The sequence below is a fragment of the Choloepus didactylus genome, chromosome 4 (genome assembly GCF_015220235.1).
Source record: "Choloepus didactylus isolate mChoDid1 chromosome 4, mChoDid1.pri, whole genome shotgun sequence".
In the NCBI taxonomy this organism is placed as follows: Eukaryota; Metazoa; Chordata; class Mammalia; order Pilosa; family Megalonychidae; genus Choloepus; species Choloepus didactylus.
In genome coordinates, this window is record NC_051310.1 from 77,861,978 (window position 1) to 77,888,480 (window position 26,503).

The 26,503-nt window shown below is 38.2% G+C and overlaps 1 protein-coding gene across 1 annotated transcript in view; it reads left to right on the plus strand.

Moving 5' to 3' along the window:
- Window positions 1-20,276, plus strand: part of TM2D3 (TM2 domain containing 3) — a 47,076-nt gene extending 26,800 nt beyond the window's left edge. Inside the window, exon 6 of the mRNA XM_037832885.1 lies at window positions 18,335-20,276. Coding sequence (XP_037688813.1) covers window positions 18,335-18,545 — 211 coding nt within the window. The 3' untranslated portion in view covers window positions 18,546-20,276. The remainder of the gene's footprint in view (window positions 1-18,334) is intronic.
- Window positions 20,277-26,503: the final 6,227 nt, after the last annotated feature.

Consider the following 26,503-nt stretch of genomic DNA (forward strand, 5'->3'; position numbering starts at 1 on the left):
AATCAAAGCCCACACTGAATTGGCAGGGCCATACCTCCATGGAAATTATCCAATGAAAGATCTCGCGCATAGTTGAGTGATCACATCTCCACAGAAACATACAATCAAAAGTCTCCAACCCAGTCAACACCAATACATTTCCTCCTCACACAAGACTGCGACAAAGATAATGGCGTTTGGGGGAACATAATACATCCAAACCAGCACACACTGCTGTGTGCCTTGCCATGTGAAAGAGGAGCCCCAGATCACTAGCAGCCTGTCATCAGGAAAAAGGTATCATCTGGATGATGCCTAGATTTGGACATTTTCATGGCCTCAGAACTGTAAGCTTGTAAACTAATTAATCCCCATTGTAAAAGCCAACCTAAATCTTGTATACGTCATTTAAGCAGCTTTAGGAAATAAACACCACATTTATAAGTCAAAGGAGAACTGCATGATCATTCTGATTGATGCAGAAAAGGCATTTGACAAAATCCAGCATCCCTTCTTGATAAAAACACTTAAAAATAAGAAAAGTAGGAAACATATATGAAAAATGGACACCTAACATCATACTCAATAGTGAAAGACTGAAAGCTTTCCTGTTAATATCGGGAACAGGGAAAGGATGCCCGCTGTCACCACTGTTATTCAACATTGTGCTAGAAGTTCTAGCTAGAGCAATTAGGCAAGGAAAAGAAATAAAGGCATCCATATCAGAAAGGAAGAAGTAAAACTTTCACTATTTGCAGATGATATGATTCTATACCTATAAAGTCTCAAAAAAATCTATGAAAAAGCTACTAGAACTAATAAATGAGTTCAGCAAAGTGGTGGGATTCAAAAAGAACACACAAAATCAGTAGTGTTTCTATACACTAATAATGAGAAATCTGAGGAGAAAATCAGGGAAATATTCCATTTATAATTGCAACTAAAAGAATCAAATATCTAGGAATAAACTAGGATGTAAAGGATCTATATTCAGAAAACTACAACACAGAGCTAAAAGAAATCAAAGAAGATTTAAATAAATGGAAGAACATCCATGTTGATGGAATAGAAGACTGAATATTGTTAAGAAGTCAATTCTACCCTAAATAATTTACAGATTCAATGCAATCCCAATCAGAATTCCAACAGCATGACTTTGAGAATTGGAAAAGCCAACGACCAAATTTATCTCAAAGGGTAAGGGGCCCCAAATAGCTAAAAACATCTTGAAAAAGAAAAATGAAGTTGGAACACTCTCACTTCCTGACTTGAAACCATATTACAAAGCTACAGTGGAGCATGGGCTTGGTATAAAGATAACATATTGACCAGTGCAACCAAATTGAGAGTTCAAAAATAGACCCTCAGATCTATGGCTAATTGATTTTTTTTTTTAATCATCATTTTATTGAGATATATTCACATACCACGCAGTCATACAAAACAAATTGTACTTTCGATTGTTTACAGTACCATTACATAGTTGTACATTCATCACCTAAATCAATCCCTGACACCTTCATTAGCACACACACAAAAATAACAAGAATAATAATTAGAGTGAAAAAGAGCAATTGAAGTAAAAAAGAACACTGGGTACCTTTGTCTGTTTGTTTCCTTCCCCTACTTTTCTACACATCCATCCATAAACTAGACAAAGTGGGATTTGGTCCTTATGGCATTCCCAATCCCACTGTCACCCCTCATAAGCTACATTTTTATACAACTGTCTTCGAGATTCATGGGTTCTGGGTTGTAGTTTAATAGTTTCAGGTATCCACCACCAGCTACCCCAATTCTTTAGAACCTAAAAAAGGTTGTCTAAAGTGTGCGTAAGAGTGCCCACCAGAGTGATCTCTCGGCTCGTTTTGGAATCTCTCTGCCACTGAAGCTTATTTCATTTCCTTTCACATCCCCCTTTTGGTCAAGAAGATGTTCTCCATCCCACGATGCCGGGTCTACATTCCTCCCCGGGAGTCATATTCCACGTTGCCAGGGAGATTCACTTCCCTGGGTGTCTGATCCCACGTAGGGGGGAGGGCAGTGATTTCACCTTTCAAGTTGGCTTAGCCAGAGAGAGAGGGCCACATCTGAGCAACAAAGAGGCATTCAGGAGGAGACTCTTAGGCACAAATACAGGGAGGCCTAGCCTCTCCTTTGCAGCAACCGTCTTCTCAAGGGTAAAACTTATGGTAGAGGGCTCAACCCATCAAACCACCAGTCCCCTATGTCTGTGGTCATGTTAGCAACCATGGAGGTGGGGTAGGCGAATACCCCTGCATTCTCCACAGGCTCCTCAAGGGGGCAAAACATATTTTTTTTTTTTTTTCCTTGTTTGTCTTTTTTCTTTTTTTTTTTTTTTTTAACTTTCCCTTCTTTTTTAAATCAACTGTATGAAAAAAAAAGTTAAAAAGAAAACAAACATACAATAAAAGAACATTTCAAAGAGACCATAACAAGGGAGTAAGAAAAAGACAACTAACCTAAGATAACTGCTTAACTTCCAACATGTTCCTACTTTACCCCAAGAAAGTTACATAATATAGCAACATTTCAGTGAACTTGTTCCTACTACATCCATCAGAAATTAACAGACCATAGTCATTTCTGGGCATCCCCAGAACGTTAAATAGCTTATCTGTTCTTCTTGGATTATTGTTCCCCCTTCCTTAATTGCTCTCTACTGCTAGTTCCCCTACATTCTACGTTATAAACCATTTGTTTTACATTTTTCAAAGTTCACATTAGTGGTAGCATATAATATTTCTCTTTTTGTGCCTGGCTTATTTCGCTCAGCATTATGTCTTCAAGGTTCATCCATGTTGTCATATGTTTCACCAAATCGTTCCTTCTTACTGCCGCGTAGTATTCCATCGTGTGTATATACCACATTTTATTTATCCACTCATCTGTTGAAGGACATTTGGGTTGTTTCCATCTCTTGGCAATTGTGAATAATGCTGCTATGAACATTGGCGTGCAGATATCTGTTCGTGTCACTGCTTTCCGATCTTCCGGGTATATACCGAGAAGTGCAATCGCTGGATCGAATGGTAGCTCTATACCTAGTTTTCTAAGGAACTGCCAGACTGACTTCCAGAGTGGCTGAACCATTATACAGTCCCACCAACAATGAATAAGAGTTCCAATTTCTCCACATCCCCTCCAGCATTTGTAGTTTCCTGTTTGTTTAATGGCAGCCATTCTAACCGGTGTTAGATGGTATCTCATTGTGGTCTTAATTTGCATCTCTCTAATAGCTAGTGAAGCTGAACATTTTTTCATGTGTTTCTTGGCCATTTGTATTTCCTCTTCAGAGAACTGTCTTTTCATATCTTTTGCCCATTTTATAATTGGGCTGTCTGTACTATTGTCATTGAGTTGTAGGATTTCTTTGTATATGCAAGATATCAGTCTTTTGTCAGATACATGGTTTCCAAAAATTTTTTCCCATTGAGTTGGCTGCCTCTTTACCTTTTTGAGAAATTCCTTTGAGGTGCAGAAACTTCTAAGCTTGAGGAGTTCCCATTTATCTATTTTCTCTTTTGTTGCTTGTGCTTTGGGTGTAAAGTCTAGGAAGTGGCCTCCTAATACAAGGTCTTGAAGTTGTTTTCCTACATTATCTTCTAGGAGTTTTATGGTACTTTCTTTTATATTGAGATCTTTGGTCCATTTTGAGTTAATTTTTGTGTAGGGGGTGAGGTAGGGGTCCTCTTTCATTCTTTTGGATATGGATATCCAACTCTCCCAGCCCCATTTGTTGAAAAGACCATTATGACTGAGTTCATTGACTTTGGGGGCCTTATCAAAGATCAGTTGGCCATAGATCTGAGGGTCTATCTCTGAATTCTCAATTAGATTCCATTGATCTATATGTCTATCTTTGTGCCAGTACCATGCTGTTTTGGCAACTGTGGCTTTATAATAAGCTTCAAAGTCAGGGAGTGTAAGTCCTCCCACTTCGTTTTTCTTTTTTAGAGTGTCTTTAGCAATTCGAGGCATCTTCCCTTTCCAAATAAATTTGATAACTAGCTTTTCCAAGTCTGCAAAGTAGGTTGTTGGAATTTTGATTGGGATTGCATTGAATCTGTAGATGAGTTTGGGTAGAATTGACATCTTAATGACATTTAGCCTTCCTATCCATGAACATGGAATATTTTTCCATCTTTTAAGGTCCCCTTCTATTTCTTTTAGTAGAGTTATGTAGTTTTCTTTGTATAGGTCTTTTACATCTTTGGTTAAGTTTATTCCTAGGTACTTGATTTTTTTAGTTGCTATTGAAAATGGTATCTTTTTCTTGAGTGTCTCTTCAGTTTGTTCATTTCTAGCATATAGAAACATTACTGACTTCTGTGCATTAATCTTGTATCCCGCTACTTTGCTAAATTTGTTTATTAGCTCTAGTAGCTGTATCGTTGATTTCTCAGGGTTTTCTAGATATAAGATCATATCATCTGCAAACAATGACAGTTTTACTTCTTCTTTTCCAATTTGGATGCCTTTTATTTCTTTGTCTTGCCGGATTGCCCCGGCTAGCACTTCCAGCACAATGTTGAATAACAGTGGTGACAGCGGGCATCCTTGTCTTGTTCCTGATCTTAGAGGGAAGGCTTTCAGTCTCTCACCATTGAGTACTATGCTGGCTGTGGGTTTTTCATATATGCTCTTTATCATGTTGAGGAAGTTTCCTTCAATTCCTACCTTTTGAAGTGTTTTTATCAAAAAGGGATGTTGGATTTTGTCAAATGCTTTTTCAGCATCTATTGAGATGATCAATTGATTTTTCCCTTTCGAGTTTTTAATGTGTTGTAATACATTGATTGTTTTTCTTATGTTGAACCATCCTTGCATGCCTGGAATGAACCCCACTTGGTCATGGTGTATGATTTTTTTAATGTGTCTTTGGATTCGATTTGCAAGTATTTTGTTGAGGATTTTTGCATCTATATTCATTAGGGAGATTGGCCGGTAGTTTTCCTTTTTTGTAGCATCTTTGCCTGCTTTTGGTATTAGATTGATGTTAGCTTCATAAAATGAGTTAGGTAGTGTTCCATTTTTTTCAATGTTTTGAAAGAGTTTGAGTAAGATTGGTGTCAGTTCTTTCTGGAAAGTTTGGTAGAATTCCCCTGTGAAGCCATCTGGCCCTGGGCATTTATTTGTGGGAAGATTTTTGATGACTGATTGGATCTCTTTGCTTGTGATGGGTTGGTTGAGGTCTTCTATTTCTTCTCTGGTCAGTCTAGGTTGTTCATATGTTTCCAGGAAATTGTCCATTTCTTCTACATTATCCAGTTTGTTGCCATACAGTTGTTCATAATATCCTCTTATAATTTTTTTAATTTCTTCAGGATCTGCAGTTATGTCACCTTTTTCATTCATTATTTTGTTTATATGGGTCTTTTCTCTTTTTGATTTTGTCAGTCTAGCTAGGGGCTTGTCAATCTTGTTGATCTTCTCAAAGAACCAACTTTTGGTGATATTTATCCTCTCTATTGTTTTTTTGTTCTCTATGTCATTTATTTCTGCTTTAATCCTTGTTATTTCTTTTCTTGTACTTGGTTTAGGATTGGTTTGCTATTCATTTTCTAGCTTCTTCAGTTGATCCATTAGTTCTTTGATTTTGGCTCTTTCTTCCTTTTTAATATATGCGTTTAGTGCTATAAATTTCCCCCTTAGCACTGCTTTTGCTGCATCCCATAGGTTTTGGTATGTTGTGTTCTCATTTTCATTCGTCTCTATATATTTAGCAATTTCTCTTGCTATTTCTTCTTTAACCCACTGATTGTTTAGGAGTGTGTTGTTTAACCTCCAGGTATTTGTGAATTTTCTAAGTTTCTGATGGTTATTGACTTCTAATTGTATTCCATTGTGGTCAGAGACTGTGCTTTGAATAATTTCAATCTTTTTAAATTTATTGAGGCTTGTTTTATGTCCCAGCATATGATCTATTCTGGAGAAAGTTCCGTGAGCACTAGAAAAGTATGTGTATCCTGGTGATTTGGGATGTAATGTCCTGTATATGTCTGTTAAATCTAATTCATTTATCAGATTGTTTAGGTTTTCAATTTCCTTATTGGTCTTCTGTCTGGTTGATCTATCTATAGGAGAGAGTGATGTGTTGAAGTCTCCCACAATTATTGTGGAAACATCAATTGCTTCCTTTAGTTTTGCCAGTGTTTCTCTCATGTATTTTGTGGCACCTTGATTGGGTGCATAGACATTTACGATTGTTATTTCTTCTTGCTGAATTGCCCCTTTTATTAGTATGTAGTGGCCTTCTTTGTCTCTCAAAACATCCCTGCATTTGAAGTCTATTTTATCTGAGATTAATATTGCTACACCTGCTTTCTTTTGGCTGTAGCTTGCATGAAATATTTTTTTCCATCCTTTCACTTTCAGTTTCTTTGTGTCCCTGTGTCTAAGATGAGTCTCTTGTATGCAACATATTGATGGTTCATTTTTTTTGATCCATTCTGCGAATCTATATCTTTTAATTGGGGAGTTTAATCCATTTACATTCAACGTTAAAACCGTGAAGGCATTTCTTTAATCGGCCATCTTATCCTTTGGATTATGTTTGCCATATTTTTCCCTCTCTCTATTAATATCCTTTATTGTACCCATACCGAATCTCTTTAGTACTGAACCTTTCTCCAAGTCTCTCTGTCCTGTCTTTGTTTCTCTGTCTGTAGGGCTCCCTTTAGTATCTCCAGTAGGGCAGGTCTCTTGTTAGCAAATTCTCTCAGCATTTCTTTGTCTGTGAAAAATTTAAGCTCTCCCTCAAATTTGAAGGAGAGCTTTGCTGGATAAAGTATTCTTGGCTGGAAATTCCTCTCACTCAGAATTTTAAATATATCGTGCCACTGCCTTCTCGCCTCCATGGTGGCTGCTGAGTAGTCACTACTTAGTCTTATGCTGTTTCCTTTGTATGTGGTGAATTGCTTTTCTCTTGCTGCTTTCAGAACTTGCTCCTTCTCTTCTATGTTTGACAGTGTGATCAGTATATGTCTCGGAGTGGGTTTTTTTGGATTTATTCTATTTGGAGTTCGCTGAGCATTTATGATTTGTGTATTTATGTTGTTTAGAAGATTTGGGAAGTTTTCCCCAACAATTTCTTTGAATACTCTTCCTAGACCTTTACCCTTTTCTTCCCCTTCTGGGACACCAATGAGTCTTATATTCGGACGTTTCATATTATCTATCATATCCCTGAAGTCCATTTCGAGTTTTTCAATTTTTTTCCCCATTCTTTCTTTTATGCTTTCATTTTCCATTCTGTCATCTTCCAGGTCACTGATTCGTTGTTCAACTTCCTCTAGTCTTGTACTATGAGTGTCCAGAATCTTTTTAATTTGGTCAACAGTTTCTTTAATTTCCATAAGATCATCCATTTTTTTATTTAGTCTTGCAATGTCTTCTTTATGCTCTTCTAGGGTCTTCTTGATTTCCTTCATATCCCGTACTATGGTCTCATTGTTCATCTTTAGTTCTTTGAGTAGCTGCTCTAGATGCTGTGTCTCTTCTGGTCTTTTGATTTGGGTGCTTGGGCTTGGGTTATCCATATCGTCTGGTTTTTTCATATGCTTTATAATTTTCTGTTGTTTTTGGCCTCGTGGCATTTGCTGAACTTGATAGGGTTCTTTTAGGGTTTGTAGACCTATTGAAGTCCTTATCTCTAATTTATCAGATCTACAGCTTCGTGGAGTACACTTCCTCTAACTAACCAGCAGGTGGCGTCCACGAGCCACCTGTTCTCCACAAGCCAGATCTCCCCTGCTTAGCCTTTTTGGTGAGTGGGGGAGTGAGTCTTGTGGGGCCCAATTGGTGTACCAAGCTTGCGTGTGTAGTTGGTGTTGCCTGCCCTGTATGTGGGGTGTGTTTCTGGGCAGTCGGGGAGGGGGGGTGGCCCTAAGAATCAAATCTCCCTGATGATCCTAGAGTTTTAAAGCTGCTGCAATAGTCTAATCCTTCAATTCAGTCCTGCCACAGTTTGTCTCTGCCACTGACCCACAAGTCTTTGGTATTGGCGTATGGCTCCTGAGACTTGCAAGTGGGCCCCTCTTCCAGGCTGTGCACCCCGGGTCCTCTGTTGAGGGATGACTGTGCTATGTCACAGGTGAGTGCCGTCCCCCCAGGGCAGTTCTGGGCTGCTGGGCTGTGTAGGGAGGCTCCCAGTCTGCTCAAATGATGGCTGAATGGGGCTTTGTTAATTCACACTGCTCCACCTTCCCAGCTCTGGGACATTCAGCTGAGGTTGCAGGGAAGGCTAATGTCCACGCCCAGTTTTGTGGTGTGTGCCTGTTATTTGAAGCACTTCCGTCACACTGGGTTGTCTGGGGCAGCTCTGGGCTATGGGGCTGGCGATGGGCAGGAGTGTTTCCTGTCCACCAGGATGGTGGCTGTGAGCGGACACCCCCCTTTTCTTGGGAAGTTGTGGTGTTTAGTGAATTTTCTCAGCCACTGGATTATTGCCTTTTGTCTCAGAGCTCTCTTAGTTCTGCTCTTGACTTGACATGCCCAAATTGCAATTCTTTGAAGCTTTCTGTATTGAGCTTCTTAGAGTAATTGTTTTATAAAAAGCAAAAAGGATTTAAAAAAAAAAACGGCCCTCCTCAGAGATCTAATGGGTTATTGAAATGCTAATAGACAAAGCAACCAGGGCCATTAAGGAAAGGTGCACAGGGCAGAGAGATCAGCTTTGCTTCGGGATTTGCATATGCGCCTCAAGGCCTGAGCTCCGCCCTTCCCCTTTCTGTGTTCACCAGAACTCCAAAAATCCTCTGCTTTTATTTTGGAGTTTTTCGTGTTGTTTTTTTTCTATGCCTGTCTCCTCTCTGCTGGGCTGGCTGCTCTCAGAGTCTCTGGTGTCTGGTCTCAGTCTATCTATGGTTGGAGTTTGAATCAGTAGAATGAGTTTCCAATAAGAGCAGCCACTGCAGTTCTCCCTTCTCCTTCCCGGAGCTGATAGCCCCTCCTCCCCCGGGACTGAGCCTGGCAGGGAGGGGCGCGGGTCCCCTGGCCGCAAAAACTTACAGATTTCACTGATCTCAGCAGTTCCACGTTTTCATGTGTTGTATGAAGTATGCCCAAAGACAGATTGCTCTGTGGTGTCCAGTCCACGCAGTTCCTGGCTTTTTACCTACTTTCCTGGAGGAGTAACTAAAACTTACAGCTCACCAGTCTGCCATCTTGCCCCGCCTCCGCTAATTGATTTTTGATGAGGCTGCCAAGTCCACTCAATTGGGACAGAGTAGTCTCTTCTACAAATGGTGCTAGAAGAACTGGATATCCATATGCAAAAGAATGAAAGAGGACCCGTGTTTCATATCCCATACAAAAATTAACTCAAAATGGAGCAAAGACCTAAATACAGGGTCAGTACCATAAAACCCCTAGAAGAAAGTGTAGGGAAGCATCAAGATCTTGTGGTAAGGGGTGGTTTTTTAAACCTTATACCCAAAGCTCAAGCAACGAAAGAAAAGCAGTACTTTTGTGCTTCAAAGAACTTTGTCAAGAGGGTGAAAAGGCAGCTGAATCAATGGGAGAAAATATTTGGAAACCATATATCTGATAAGGGTTTAATATCCAGGATATATAAAGAGATCCTACAACTCACTGATAAAAAGACAAACAACCCAGTTAAAAAATGGATGAAACCTGAAACTCAGAGCTAGAGCTCCGCAGATATGAATGTCAATATTAATGCATACAGCAACTGTTTTTTAAAAAATGCTGAAAAAGAGCCCAGACTTCAATTAGAGAAATGAGTGAAGCAGATCTGGTTAAGACTAAGACAAATCGGACCAAAGTGTAAAGGTTGAAACTGACTGTGTGTTAAAACTTAAACTTCCATGTGAGACCAAGGGAAGAGATATTCATTTGGTGCGGGAACTATATTTTCTAAACAGTATAACTTCTACAGTCAGTTTGTTCAAACACCACAATTACGTGGAACTTTGAATAGGAAGTGAGATATGGTAGGTTTGTATAGGTTAGAGTGAAATAGTGACACATCCCAAAGTAATTTGGGCAAAGAATAAAAATATATATACAGGGCTCCCTGGAGGAACTGGGGGAAAATGCAGAAGAGTTGGACTTCCTCACCTGGATTGTTGCTGATGTTCTCACAAACATTGAGGACTGATGACTCGGTATGCTGAGCCCTCTGTCTTGGGGCTTGCCCTTATGAAGCTTGTTACTGTAAAGGAGAGAGAGGCTAAACCTGCTTATAATTGTGCCTAAGAGTCTCCCCCGAGTGCCTCTTTGTTGCTCACATGTGGCCCTCTCTCTCTAAGCTACCTCAGCAGGTGAACTCACTGCCCTCCCCCCTCCGTGGGACCCGACTCCCAAGGGTGTAAATTTCCCTGGCAACACAGGGTATGACTCCCAAGGATGATGAATCTGGACCTGGCATCATGGGATTGAGAACCAAAGGGGGATATGAAATGAAATGAAATAAAGCTTCAGTGGCTGAGAGATTTCAAATGGAGTCAAGAGGTCACTCTGGTGGACATTCTTATGCACCATATAGATAACACTTTTTAGGTTTTAATGTACTGGAATAGGTAGAATTAAATACCTGAAACTATCAAACTCCAACCCAGTAGCTTTGACTGTTGAAGACAATTGTATAACAATGTAGCTTACAAGGGGTGACAGTGTGATTGTGAAAACCTTGTGGATTGCACTCCTTTTATCTAGTATATGGATGGATGAGTAGAAAAATGGGAACAAAAATGAAATGAAAAATAGGGTTGGATGGGGGATTATTTGGGTGTTCTTTTTTACTTTTATTTTCTTATTCTGATTTGATTCTTTCTGGTGCAAGGAAAATGTTCAAAAATAGATTGGGATGATGGATGCATAACTATATGGTGGTACTGTGAACAGTTGATTTTACATCATAGATGATTGTATGGTATGTGAATATATCTCAGTAATACAATTTAAGTAAAAAAAATAGATTGGCGTGATGAGTGCACAACTATATGATTGTACTGTGAACAATTGGTTGTATACTTTGGATGATTGTATGGTATGTGAATATATCTCAATAAAATTGAGTTTAAAAATGGGTGAAAGGCATTTTTCCAAAGAGGATTTACAAATGGCTAAAAAGCACATAAAAAGATGTTCGACATCACTAGTTATTAGGGAAATGCAAATCAAAACTACAATGAGATACCATTTCACACCTAAGAATAGCCACTATTTAAAAACAAAACAAAACAAAACAAACAGAAAACTGCAAGTGTTGGAAATGATGTGCAAAAATAGTCACACTTATTCACTGTTGGTGGGAATGTAGAATGGTACAGCCACTGTGGAAGACAGTTTGGTAGTTCCTCAGGAAACTAAGTATAGAATTGCCATATCCAGCAATCCTGCTACTAGGTATATGTTCCAGTTTGCTAATGCTCCTGTTATGCAAAATAACCAGAAATGGTCTGGCTTTTATAAAAGGGGTTTATTTGGTTACAGAGTTACAGACTTAAGGCCATAAAATGTCCACGGTAAGGCATCAACAATAGGGTACCTTCACTGGAGAAAGGCCATTGGCATCCAGGAAACCTCTGTTAGCTTGGAAGGCACGTGGCTGGTTTCCACTTGCTCCCAGGTTGCATTTCAAAATGGCATTCTCCAGAATGTTGCTCTTGGGGCATTTTGTCCTCTCTTGGCTGCAGCTCCTCTTCAAAATGTCACTACCAGTTGCTCTCAGGTACTTCTGTCTGTGAATTCCTTTATAGGACTCCAGTGATCCAATTAATACCCACCCTGAATGGACAGGGTAACACCTCCATGGAAATTATCCAAATGTTTCACTCACAGTTGATTGATTCACATCTCCATGGAAACACTCAATCAAAGGTTTCCAATCTAATCAACACTAATACATCTGCCCCACAAGATTGCATCAAAGAACATGGCATTTTGGGGTACATAATACATCCAGACTGGCATAGTATGTACTCAGAGGAACTGAACATAAGGATGTGAACAGGTCTTTGCACACTGATGTTCATAGCAGCATTATTCACAATTGTCAAAAGATAGAAAAAACCTAGATGTCCATCAACCACTGAATATATAAACAAAATGTGGTATATGCATACAATGGAATATTATGAAGCTATAAAAAGAAATGGAGTCATGACACATGTGACTACACTGATGGACCTTGAGGACATTATGTTGAGTGAAATACATCAGATGCAAAATGACAAACATTGTATGACTTCACTAATATGAACTAAATATAACTTGAAAACTCATGATGTTAATATCTAGAACATAGGTCACCAGAAGATGGAATGAGGGCACAGAATGGGGAGCTGATGCTTAATTTGTGCAGAATATATAATAAGGTTGATTGTAGGTGTTTGGGAATGGATAGAGGTAATGGTAGCACATTATAGTGAGTATAATTAGCAGCAATGATTTATGAGTACAATTGTGGTTGAAAGGAAAAGTTTAGGGTCATGTATGTCACTAGAAGGAAAGCCAGAGGATGAAACATGGGACTGTATAACATAGTGAACCCTCTTGGGGATGAAAATGTTCTAGAATTGACTGTGGTGATGAATGCACAACTCTGTGGATATACTAGAAGACAGTGATTGTACACTTTAGATGCATTGTATGTATGTGAATTTATCTTAATAAAACTGCTTTTAAAAAAAAGATTGCAAGATCAGAAGAAGATGGCAGCATAGAGAGGAGTGGAAGCTAGTCACTACCCCTGGAACAACTAATAAACAACCAGGAGCAACTAGTAAATAACCTGGAATAACTGCAGGGGCACAAACGTGACTGTCCACTCATCATACAACCAACCTGAATTGGGAGGAATGCCCGAGATCACAGCATAAAATCTGTAAGTAAAAACTGCAGATCCAAGCGGGGAGCCCCCTCCCCCCATGGCCCGAACTGCAAAGCCTCACAGCACTAGAGAGCAGCACTCTCTGAGCAAGTGAATATAGCTCAGCTGAGCTCCAACTGGGGTTTTAATTAGCAAACATGGATTGCTCCATACAAGCTACAAATCCCCAAGCAGACAGAGGTGTTTGGTGACAAATGACCTTGGAAAGCCAGAGAACCTCTCTGGGATGGAGGGGGAGCCCAGAGGACCAGATGCTGTCTCTGGCCAACAGGTGTAACTGAGGGTGGCCACAGACTGACCCTGAAGGGGGTCTTTCTGTCCCCTTTTTGGCTCAGTGGAGAAAGCCTCAGCCATTTTCAATTCTCAGTGCTCAGACCCAGACAAGGGTGGAGATAGCAGAGTCAGAGACTATTCAAATGCTAATGACTTCTAACCAGGGGGTATATCTTCCCTAAGAGGAAAGAGGCAGTGCCAAGCTCTACTACCCACCTTCCATTCAGAACCAGACCCCAGAGCCTGGGAAAAAACACCAGTTGGGAGTGACAGGCTGACAGGCGCCACCTGCTGGGCAGAAAAGCACAGTGACTTGAGGCCTCACAGGGTGTACCAATCTTCTAAGACACAGCCTCAGGGAAACCTGAAACTATTGCCTCCTTCCAAGACCTGAGCCATTCTGGTCTAGGAAAACCTGATTGGGGTAACCAAGGAGGCCAGGTGCCTAGACAGCAGAAAACTACAAACTACACTAGGAGGGGTGAAGTTATGGCCCAGTCAAAGGAACAAACTTACACTTTAACTGAGATACAGGAATTTAAATAACTAGCACTGGATCAATTCAGAAAGTTTAGGAAAGATATGGCAAAAGAGATAAAGTGTATAATGAAAACAGTGGGTATACATAAGGTAGAAATCGAAAGTTTGAAAAAACAACTGACAGAATCTATGGAAATGAAAGGCACAACACACGAGATGAAGGACACAATGGAGACATACAACAGCAGATCTCAAAAAGCAGAGGAAAACACTCCAGAAACTGGAGAACAAGGCACCTGAAAGCTACACACAAAAGAACAGATAGAGAAAAGAATGGAAAAATTTGAGCAACATCTCTGGGAACTTAAGGACAAAACAAAATGCAGGAATGTACATGTCATGGGTGTCCCAGAAGGAGAAGAGAAGGGAAAAAGGGCAGAAGCAATAATAGAGGAAATAATCAAGGAAAATTTCCCATCTCTTATGAAAGGCATAAAGTTACGGATCCAAGAAGCGCAGCTTACCCCAAACAGAATAGGTCTAAATAGGCCTACGCCAAGACACTTAATAATCAGATTATCAAACATTAAAAATAAAGAGAGAATCCTGAAAGCAGCAAGAGAAAAGCGATCCATCACATCCAAAGGAAGCTTGATAAGACTATGTGCAGATTTCTCAATAGAAACCATGGAGGCAAGAAGTAAGTGGGGTGATATATTTAAGATACTGAAGGAGAAAAACCACCAACCAGGAATCCTATATCTGGCAAAACTCTCCTTCATATATGAGGGAGAGCTTGAAATATTCTCTGAGAAACAGACAATGACAGAGTTTGTGAACAAGGTACCTGCTCTACAGGAAACACTAAAGGGAGCACTACAGACAGAAAGGAAAAGACAGGAGTTAGAGGTTTGGAACACAATTTTGGGAGATAGTAGCACAGCAATGTAAGTACACTGAACAAAGATGACTGTGAGTATGGTTGAAAGAGGAAGGTTAGGAGCATGTGGGACACCAGAAGGAAAGAGGAAAGATAAAGACTGGGACTGTATAACTCAGTGAAACCTAGGGTGCTCAACAATTGTGATAAAAGGTCCAAATATGTTTTTACATGAGGTAGAGCAAATGAATGTCAACATTCAAGGTGTTAAAAATGGGGTGGGATTGGGGGAAAAATACAATCAATGCAAACTAGAGACTAGAGTTAACAGAAACATTGTATTATGCTTCCTTTAATATAACATAGGTAATATACCAAAGCTAAATGCATTGGGGGGGGAGCATAGGGAAAGGGTATGGGACTCTTGGCATTGGCGATGTTTTCTGACTCTTTATTCTACTTTAGTTTAATGCTATCTTTCCTTTTGTTGCTTCCTAGCTGTCATATTTTGTTTTGTTTTGTTTTCTGTCTTCCTTTTTTTCATTTTCTCCTGTCTCTACCTTCTTTGACTCTTCCTCCCCCTTTGTGGAAGAAATGGAGATATCCTTATACAGTAGTGGCGATTGTGGTGAATACATAACCACCATCGGTTGTTTACTTAGGATGGAATGTATCGTGTGTGAACGAAACCATCTTTAAAATAACAGATGATGAAACCTTGAGGGCACTATATTGAGTGAAACAAGACAGACACACAAGGACAAATATTGCAGGGTCTCACTGATATGAACTAATTATAACATGTAAACTCATGGACAAGAAATGTAAGTTATCAGGATATAGAACGAGTCTAAAGAATGGGGAGCAGTTGCTTTTTATGAGCAGAATGTTCAACTAGGTTGAACTTAAACATTTGGAAATGGACAGAGGTAATGGTAGCACATTGTGAGAGTAACTAACAGAGCTGAATGGTGTGTGAATGTGGTGGAAAGGGGAAGCTCAGAGTAACGTATGTCACCAGAAGGAAAGTTGGAGGTTAAAAGAGGGGAATGTATAAAACAGTGAATCTTGTGGTGGAAGATGTCCACGATTAACTGTACAAATATTAGAAATCTCTCTCATGAACTAGAACAAATGTATGACACTATAACTAGAAGTTAATAATAGAGGGGCATATAGGAAAAAAATATATACCTATTGCAAACTATATACTACAGTTAGTAGTATTTTAACATTCTTTCATCAACAGTAACAAATGTACTATACCAATACTATGAATCAGAAATGGAGGGGGGTGGTTTGGGGTATGAGAGGATTTGAGTTTGTTTGTTTTTGTGTGTGTCTTTATTTCTTTTCTGGGGTAATGAAAATGTTCTAAAAATTGAAAAAAAATTAACTGTGGTGATGGATGCACAGCTGTATGATGATACCATGGGCAACTGATTGTACGCTTTGGATCTTTGGATAATTGTATGGTATGTGAACACTCAATAAAAACAAATCAAAAAAAAAAAAGAGTGCATATTACTCAAAGACTTGCATCCTCTTCTGGGGAAAGAGTTAGTGTGTTTCTGGTTGTTTGCAGGAAAGTTGAGGTATGTTAGGCAAAAGTATGATGTTACTGTTTTCATTTAGAGATTAAGTTGGCTATGAGTGCCAAGTTGACAATCGCTGGACTGATGATGAAGGTTATGTTCATGTGTCAATTTGGCTAGGTTATGGTGTCCACTTGTTTGAAGACTATTTCATGGATTTAAACCCAGTTAGTTGATTGCATCTATGGTTGAGTACAACTACAATCAACAAAGGAGATTGCCTTCAGCAATGAGAGAAGCCTTATTCAATTGGTTAAAGGTCTTAAAGGGAAAACTGATGATTTCAGCAGTCAGGAAGAAGAATTTATATCTCTACCTCAGCCAGCCAGCTTCTCTTGGGGAAGTCACTGAAACCTTCATCGGAATTCTCAGCTTGTGGCCTACCATATGGAATTCGGATTTGCCAATCCCCATAGTAATATAAGAGAGTTCCTATAGTAAATCTTAAAATATTTACATATATATACATACACACACACATGCACATACACACACACCTCTTCCCTGCAGAACCCTGACATACAGCATGGTTAACAATAACAACAACATCAACAAAATAATAATTTGTTAAAATTTTAGCTGATTTCTTCTTAATGGTCTCCACCTCCTTTTCCTGTGGTCTGCCAAAAATGAAACAGGTTGTGTGCCTCATTCCTCTTTGGAGGACCCGCTCCCTCTGAAATTCAGTTTACTTGGTTGCCTTGCAACTTCAGACTTCCTGACAGACTGAAGAAAAGTCAAGATTTTTTGTAGACTATCCAGCTTTTTCTCACCGTTCTTTGCAGCTTAACCTAGAAAGAAGCAGAAACTAGATGTTTTAAAATAAAAATTATTAACTCACTTTAATTCATCCAGTTATTTTTTATTAAAAACACTGAATGAACTATTTTTTCAGTTATATACTTCTGTATTTATAAAACAATGTTTAAAGACATTTCCATCCATGTGTAAAAGCTGTGAATGATTCCTTTTCTTCTTATTTTAACATAGTAACCAAGGTCATTTAAAAAATCACCAACTTTATTTTTTCCCTTTGAAAAACATGCAAGAGTCAATGCTTAATCAGACAGTTAATTTTTCTCTCTCCTCTCAAATTATCTTATTTTAATGGTATAGAAGTTTCCTATAACGTTATACAATGAGGATAGTAGCTCCCACGAATTTTTTTTAAAAAATTTTGTTTTAGTAACATATATAAATTAAAATTTCCCATATTAACTACTCTCAGGTGTATAATTCAGTGGTATTAGTTATATTGACAATATTGTATTACCATCTCCAGTAGCTATTACCCTTAACTTCCATCACCCCAAGAAGAAACTCTGCGCCCATTAAGTAATAATATCCCCTTATCCTTACTCCCAAACCCCCAGTAACCTGTAACCTACTATCTGTCTCTGAATTTGCATATTCTAGATATGTCCTATAAGCGAGATCAAGCAATATTTGTCCTTTTGTGTCTGGCTTATTTCACTTAGCATGAGGTCTTCAAGATTCATCCATGTTGTCACATGTATCACAACTTCATTCTTTTTTTATGGCTAATATTCCATTATTCATGCATTCATCAGAAGATGGACACTTGGGCTGCTTCCATGTCTTGACTATTGTGAATAATGCTTCTATGAACCTTGTGTACAAACATATGTTTGAGTCTCTGCTTTCAATTATTTTGGGTATATATCTAGTAGTGGATTGCTGGGTCAAATGGTAATTCTTTGTTCAACTTTCTGAGGAATCACCAAACTGATTTCCACAGGAACTGCTTCATTTTACAATGTCACCAACAATGTATATGGATTTTTATTTCTCTGCATCTTCACCAATACCTATTATTTTCTGTTTATGAAATAATAGCCTTCTTACTGGGTGTGAAGTAGTATCTCATTGTCGTTTTCATTTCCATTTCCCTGATGTTTAGCATTTTTTCATGTGCTTCTGGCCATTTATATATCGTCTTTGGAGAAATGTCTATTCAAGTCCTTTGCCAATTTTTTAATTGAATTGTTTGTGTTTTTGTGGTTGAGTTGTAGCAGTTCTTTATATATTTCTCCCATGGATTTTAAGAGACTTTAAAATCTTTTTTTTTTTTTTCCTTTCAGGTTAGATCTGTTATTGGAGATAGTTCTAGAGTGTACACATAAGCATAATATTTTTTGAGATTATTTAATGTACCAATTTCTATAGCTGTGTATTACATTACCTCAGAGCCTAGTGGCATAAAACTGACTTTTATTATTTTCACAGATTCTGTGGATCAGAAATTGGGAAAGAGCACAAAATAGTTTGTCAGTCCTGTGACACTGGGGCCTCAGCTGGAAGACTCAGAGGACGGGAGCCAGGATCACCTGAAGCCTCCTTTACCCACATGTCTGGTGGGGCCTCACCACATGGGCATAGGTTGAGCTTCCTGACAGCATGGCAGTCGGCCACATCGAAGCTATGTTGGGTATTCTAACCTAACTCCAGAAGCCGGGCAGCATCACTTCTGCCACAGTATATTAATTAAGTTAGTTACAAAGGTGCACACAAGTTCAAGGGGAATGGGCATAAACTCCACTTCTGGGGGGAATAGGAAAGTTCAGGAAAAGCTAATGGGATTAGAAATATTGCAGTGGGCATTTTTGGAAAATACTATCTCCCAAATCTTAAAAGAGATGGGGAAAGAGAGAAAAGAGAAGATGAGAGGGAGCTGGCTACAGTTTCCCTTTGAGCTCCTTCTGCTCTCTTAGAGGTTTCTAAAAAGAACCAGAAACTATTTGGCTAGTATGGGACAATTCCCAGTTATTCTTTTGATTGTAATATTGATGGGTGTTCCTGTCAAAGAGTTTCTTTTTTTGTTTTTTACTTTTGATTTTAAGGATATGCTCATGCTATGTCCTTTTTATGGTCATGCCAATTAGCTTGTATCAACTAAGTTTCTGTGTTTCCTTGTGCTATCATAAGATGAACTAGTTAGAGGAGGTGAGAGAGGCCTAGAGTTTACATGCCTAGCCCAAGACTGAATTCATCACTGAACTTTTTTTTTTCTGACCTTAGATTTGGAAAATCTTTTATGAAGACAATTTTAGAAACTGAATTGAGTTTAGAGGTCTCCTCATGTCAAATAAATAATGTAGGCTATCAGGATTTTTTTTCTATTTGTTATAAAATGCCTCTTAAAATAGTATTCTTCTCTATGTCAAAAGTTCCCTAAAGTGGTCACCAGGACTTCAAATTGCCCTTTGTGAAATAAACTCATTTACAGAGACAGGCATATGAGTTAGAATTATAATGTGAAAATTCAAAGTAAGCACATGTTTGGACTGAACAGGGTGCAGAACTGTAGTCATTGGTGAGAACTGTCTGCAATCATGTCTCCAGAGCCTGGCCCAATGCCAGCTGTCATCAGCCATGACTCGAGGAACTGCCTATTGTCTGTCTGCTTGTGCATGTGTGGTGTTACCCATCTGAAAGAGGAAGTCCATGGGGAGAGGGCAAGCATGGCTCTTGGAACTGATCTGAGGATGGACTTATTGAACTTACATTTGCTCTTTCCCCAGCGACTTCCTCTTACAGATAAACAATACTCAAGTCCCAGAAGGGCTTAATGAAATATTTGGAGCTCAGATTCAGTGTGAAACTTACCTGGTCATCAAACACAGGTTGACCTCAAGCAGGTGGTGAACCGAACGGTCAGGTTCCAGTTTGCAGTACTGAGGTTCTTGGCGGGAATCACGGTGGAACTTACACTTATTGAAGCCCACTGACCAAGGACCTCTGGAAACACATCCATTACTGCAGCAAGGGAAAACTTCCTTTTTGTCACATCTGAATCTTCAGTAGTGAGGGAGTTGTTGGAATTTTCCTCTAACTGCGTGGAACTATTGCCTGTGGACATAGTAAGAGATACCCCAGAGAAACCCCATTGCTCTGGCAGCAGAGGACAGCCACAGCCACAGCCTCTTTCCTTTTGGCAGTCGAGCCTTAGCTGTGTGATAGCCCTCACAGGTAAGCACAAGTCCCTCTTCTGAGATCCTAGTTTGTGACATACCACCTCTTTTTTGTTCCTCAGCCTTAGGGCTAGCAGCTGCTTCCTGCAGATGCTGTTATCTGGATTACCTCAGCATCCACGTTTGGTCTTTTTCCTCTTTTACTCTTCCAAGAATTCTGTAACTAATCACTTACATTAAACTCCTCTTGTTTGATATACCTAGTGTGGTCTCGGTGTTTGGTTTGGTTTGTTGGACTGGGCCCTGGCAAATACAATTTCTTAAGAAGCATGTGCCTTTCTGCTTGTTTCTTTTTTATTAGAGAAGTTGTAGGCTTACAGAAAAATCATGCCAAAATTATAGAGTCGCCTATACTGCCCCCCCCCACTCCCTATCATTAACACTTTGCATTCAAGGTGTAACGAGTGGTACATCTGATACAACTGATGAAAGAATATTGTTATAATTGTACTATTAACTACATTTCATGGTTATGTCAGAGTTCCCTGTTTGTATTGAAGAGTCCTATGTTTTTATCTTCTTATTAAAATTTTTAATCTAGTAACATATATACATCTATTATTTCCCCGTTTAATCACAAATATATAATTCAATGCTGTTAATTGCATTCACAATACTGTGCTACTATCACCACCATCCATAACCAAAACTTTTCCATCACCCCAAATAGAAACTCTGCATAGTTCAAGCATTAATTCCCATTTCCTACCCCCAGCCTGGCCCCTGGTAACCTATATTCTGACTCTATCAATTTGCTTACTTTAATTATATCATACAATATTGTTCATTCGTGTCTGGCTTATTTCACTTAACATGTCTTCAAGCTTCACCATGTTGTCATATCTATCAGAACTTCATCCCTTTTTATGGCTGAATAATATTCCACTGTATGTGTAAGCTACATTTTGCTTATCTGTTCGTCAGTTGATGGACACCTGGGTTGCTTCCATCTTTTGGCAGTTGTGAATATGTCACTATGAACATCAGTATACAAATATCTATTTGGGTCCCTGCTTTCATTTCCCTTGGGTATATACCTAAAGGGGTATTGCCAGGTCATGTGATAATTCTATACTTAAATTTCTGAGGAACCACCAAGGTGTCTTCCACAGTGGCTACACCATTTTACATTCCTACCAACAATGAATGAGTGTTCTAATTTCTCTACATCCTCTCCTATACTTGTAATTTTCCATTCTTTAAGAGTAGTCATTCTAGTGGGTGTGAAATATATCTCATTGTGGTTTGGCTTTGCATTTCTGTAATGGCTAATGGTTTTGAACATCTTTTTTGTGTGCTTTTTGACCATTTGTATATCTTCTTTGGAGAAATATTTATTCAACTCTTTTGCCCATTTTTTTTAACATGAAATATGCTGTATTTATTTAAAGAAAACTACAAAATTTGACTGAAGAACATTAAAAAAATTTGTTAATTAGGAGGAATACTTAATGAATACTTGGGAAGTCTTTACACTGTAAATATGTAAATATCCCCAAAAGTGAATCCATAAATTCACCACATCACCCATCAAAATCTCAAAGGTAAATTTTGGGAATATCATCACACAATTACAAAGTTCACCTGAAAGAATAAACCTTCAGGAAGACAAAAATATTGAACAAAGGGGTAATGATAGAGAGCGTCCTCTACCAGTTCTTAACATATATCTTAAAGTGATAATAACTTGACAATGCAGTTCTATCAAAAGAGTATGCAAAGAAATGAAAGGAAATAGAAAATCCAGAAATAGAACCAAAACTATATGAAATATTTTACTACATGATAAAGGTGAAGCTTCAAATCTGTGGAGAAAGACTGGGTTGCACAATTGAGTATTGAAACAAAAGAGTCAACCAATGGAAATAAGTAAAAGTATATCTCAACCTCACATTATACATCTAAGTGAATTCCAGGTGGATCAAAGATTTAGGCTTTAAAATGATGAAATCATAAATGTAACAGAAGGAAATATAGGTGAATATTTCATCTTGGAGTGAAGAACACCTCGCTATGCATGACATCAAAAGTAGACAACGTTAGAGCAGGATTTTCCAGGCTTGTCACTGGTATTTTGGGTGAGACAGTTCTTCCTCGTTTGGGATGGTTCTGATTACTGTAGGAAATTAGCATCCCAGCTCCTGCCCACTAAATCCAGTAGCATCCCCCTCTCACCCCACTAACTGTGAGAGCTCAAAAGGCTCACCCATTTCTGAATGTCTCCCAGAGTCGGTCTCCAATTGAGAATAATAGTATTATCATTAAAAAGGAGATTAAAAATGATTGTGAATGCTCTGACACTCCTACCATGGAGTGGTGAGGGTCTAAGTGCCCACCCCTTAAATTTGGGTGGGCTTGTGTCCACTTTGTGCAGCAGATTGTGGAAGGAATGCTGTATGATTTCTGATGCTGTCAAGCTGCTTCTGCCTTGTTCATTGTAATCTTTGTTCTTCGAGCCCTGAGTCACCATATAGAAATCTGTCTCCACTGAAGCCCCAGCCACACCGAGAGGGCATGCATCCTCCTTTGGGTCATCTCCTCTCTGCCCAGGTGCCACACCTGGGAGTGAGGAAGTCTCCAGATGATTCCAGTCCCCAGCCATTTGAGTCATTCCCAGCTAAGATTTCCTACCTGAGGCCCAAGACATAGTGGGGCAGAGGCAAACCAACTGAGCTGGACTCTGTCCAGATTCTGGACAGTGAAATGGTGGTTTTATGCCATTAAAGTTTGGGGTGGTTTGTTATGCAGCAATAGATAAATGGAACACTGACTATATAAAATTATTCCTTAAATATCCTAAACATACAGAAGTATGTTAAAAAATAGCACCATCAAGTTTGAATGGTAAGTTTAATGGTTACTGACAATTGAATGGCAAATGTCGTTTGCTCATTTTTTGAATGGGTTGTTTGCCTTTTTAATGTTGAGTTGAGGATTTCTTTATATATTCTGGATATTAAACCCTTATTGAATATGTGGCTTCCAAATATTTTCTCTCATTATGTAGGTTGGCTTTTATATTCATGATAAAGTCCTTTGATGCACAAAAGTTTTTAATTTTTGTGAGGTCTCGTTTATCTATTTTTTCTTTTGTTGCTTGGGTTTTGGATGTAAAGTCTAAGAAACCATTGCCTAACACATGATCCTGAAGATGCTTCCCTATGCTTTCTTCTAGGAGTTTTATAGTTCTGGTTCTTATATTTAGGTCTTTGATTTGTTTTGAGTTGATAGGTAGGGGACCGCCTTCATTCTTTTGCATATGGACATTAGTTTTCCCAGCACCATTTCTTGAAGAGACAATTCTTTCCCAATAGAATGGACCTGGCACCCTTGTCAAAAATTAGTTGGCCATAGATGTGAGATTTATTTCTGAATTCTCAATTTGATTCTGTTGGTCTGTATGTATGTCTTTGGCCTAGGCCCAGACTGTTTTGATTACTGTGGCTTTGGAATACATTTAAGATGAGGAACTGAGTCCTCCAACTTTGTTCATTTTCAGATTGGCTTTGGTTATTCAGACCCCTTATCCTTCCAAATAAATTTGATGACTGCTTTTCCATTTCTGCAAAGAAGACTGTTGGAATTTTGATTGGAATTGCATTGAATCCATAAGCTGTTTGGGGTAGAATTGACATCTTAACATCTTTAGTCTTTCAATTCATGATCAATGAATGTCCTTCCTTTATTTAGGTCTTCTTTGATTTCTTTTAGCAATGTTTTGTAATTTTCTGTGTATAAGTTCCTTACACTCTTGGTTAAATTTATTCCTGGATATTTTATTCTTTCAGTTGCTGTTGTAAATGGAGTTTTTTCCTTTATTTACTCTTCAGATTGTTCATTAATAGGGCATAAAAACACTACTGATTTTTGCATGTTGATCTTGTACCCTCCCCCCTAATTTTTTTATTAGTTATAGTAGCTTTCTTGTAAGTTTTTCAGGATTTTGTGTATATAGGCTCATGTTATCTGCAAATAGGGATGATTTTCTTCTTCCTTTCCAACTTGGTGCCTGTTATTTCTTTTCTTGCCTAATTGCTCTGGCTAGAACTTCTAGTGCAATGTTGAATAACTGTGGGCATTCTTGTCTTGTTCCTGATTTTAGGGGGAAAGCTTTCAGTCTTTCACCATTGAGTATGACGTTAACTGTGGGTTTTTCATGTATGCCCTTCATCGTGGAGAGGAAGTTTCCTTCCATTCTTAGTTTTCTAAATGTTTTTGCCAAGGAGGGTGCTGGAGTTTGTCAAATGCCTTTTCTGCATCAATTAAGATGATTATGCAGGGTTTTCCCTTAATTCTATTAATGTGGTTTGTGACACAAATTGATTTTCTTATGTAGACCCAACCTTGCATACTTGGGATAAATCCCACTTGATCATGGTATATAATTTTTCTATGTGCTGTTGGATTTGGTTTGCTAGTATTCCATTGAGGATTTTTGGTCTATAGTTTTCTTTTCTTCTGGTATCATATCTGGCTTAGGGTGATGTTGACCTTATAGAATGAGTTAGGGAGTGTTCCCTCCTCTTCAATTTTTGCAATAGTTTGAGCAGGATTGGTGTAAATTCTTCTTGGAATGCTTGGTAAAAATCACCTGCAGTGTCATCTGGTCCAGGGCTTTTCTTTATTGGAAGGTTTTGGATTACTGATTCGATTTCTTAATTTGTTATTGATCTATTGAAATTTTCTATTTCTTGTAGAGTCAGTGTAGGTAGATTGTGTGTTTCTAGGGATTTGTCCACTTCATCTAGGTTACCTAAGTTATTGATATACAGTTGTTCATACAGTTGTTATTTCTGTGTGGTCAGTAGTAATGTCTCCCTTTTCATTTCTGATTTCAGTTATTTGTGTCCTCTCTTTTTTTCTTTGTCAGTCTAGCTAAACGTTTGTCAATTTTATTGATCTTTTCAAAGAACCAACTTTTGAAAAGTTGGTTTTGAAAACTGTTGATTGTCTCTTTTTTTTTTTTTTTGTCCTCTGTATCATTTATCTCTAATCTTTGTTATTTCTTTCCTTCTCTTTGCTTTGGGTTTAGTTTGCTCTTCTTTTCCTAGATCCCCCACTTATGAGGTTAGATCTCTGATCTGAGATCTTTCTTCTTTTTTAATGTAAGCATTTAAAGTATAAATATCCCTCTCAGCACCACCTTTGCTGCATCCCATAAGTTTTGGTATGTTTTGTTTTCATTTTCGTTCACTTCTAGATATTTCCTAGTTCCCCTTGTGATTTATTCTTTGATCAATTGGTTGTTTTGTAGTACGCTGTTTAATTTCCACATATTTGGGAATTCTCCAGCTCGCCCTATTTTATTTATTTTTTACTTCATTCCATTGTGGTTGGAGACAATACATTGTATGATTTCAATATTTTTTAATTTATTGAGACTTGTTTTGTGACCTAATATATGGTCTATCCTGGAAAATGCTCCATGTACACTAGAGAAGAATGTGTATTCTGCTGTTGTTGGGTGAAGTGTTCTATATATGAATGTTAGGTCTAGTTGATTTAGAGTATCATTCATTATTGATCTTCATTCTAGATGTTCTATCCATTATTGAAAATGATGTATTGAAGTCTCCTACTATTAATGTAGAACTATTTCTTTCTTAAAATTTGTCAATATTTGCTTCATATATTTTGGGGCTCTGCCATTAGGTGCATATATATTCATAATTGTGATATCTTCTTGTGGAATTTTCTTTTTTATCAGTATATAGTGACCTTCTTTGTCCCTTGTAACAGTTTTTAACTTAAAGTCTATTTTAGCTGATATCAGTGCCGGGCTGTCCCAGCTCTCTTTTGTTACTATTTGCATGGTATATTTTTTTCCTTCCATTCACTTTCAGCTTACTTGTGTCTTTGCATTTAAGGTGAGTCTCTTATAAACAGCATATACTTGAGTCATACTTTTTTTTTTTTTTTTTTAATCCAGTCTGCTAATCTCTGCCTTTTGACTGGACAGTTTATTCCATTTACATTTAAAGCAACTACTGATAATGCAGAACTTCCTTCTGCCATTTTGTTGTTTTGTATTTGTAAGTCTTATTTGTCCATCAATTCTTCCATTGATGCCTATTTTCATAATTATTTGATTTTTGTGTGTGTGTTGTACCATTTTGAATCCCTTCTCATTTCTTTTTCTCAATATATTTTTCATATGTTTTGGTTACCAATGGGCTAAAATTTAACATCTTAAATCTCTATCAATCATGTTTGATTCGGTATGAACTTAACTTCAATAGCATACACATACACTGTTTCAGTACCCTTCCATTTCCCCACCTTTTTGTTCTACTTGTTACAAATTATATCTTTATTCGTTGTATGTCCAAAACCATAGATTTATCATTGGGTTGTTTGTACTATTGTCATTGAGTTGTAGGATTTCTTTATATATGCAAGATATCATTGGGTTGTTTGTATATTG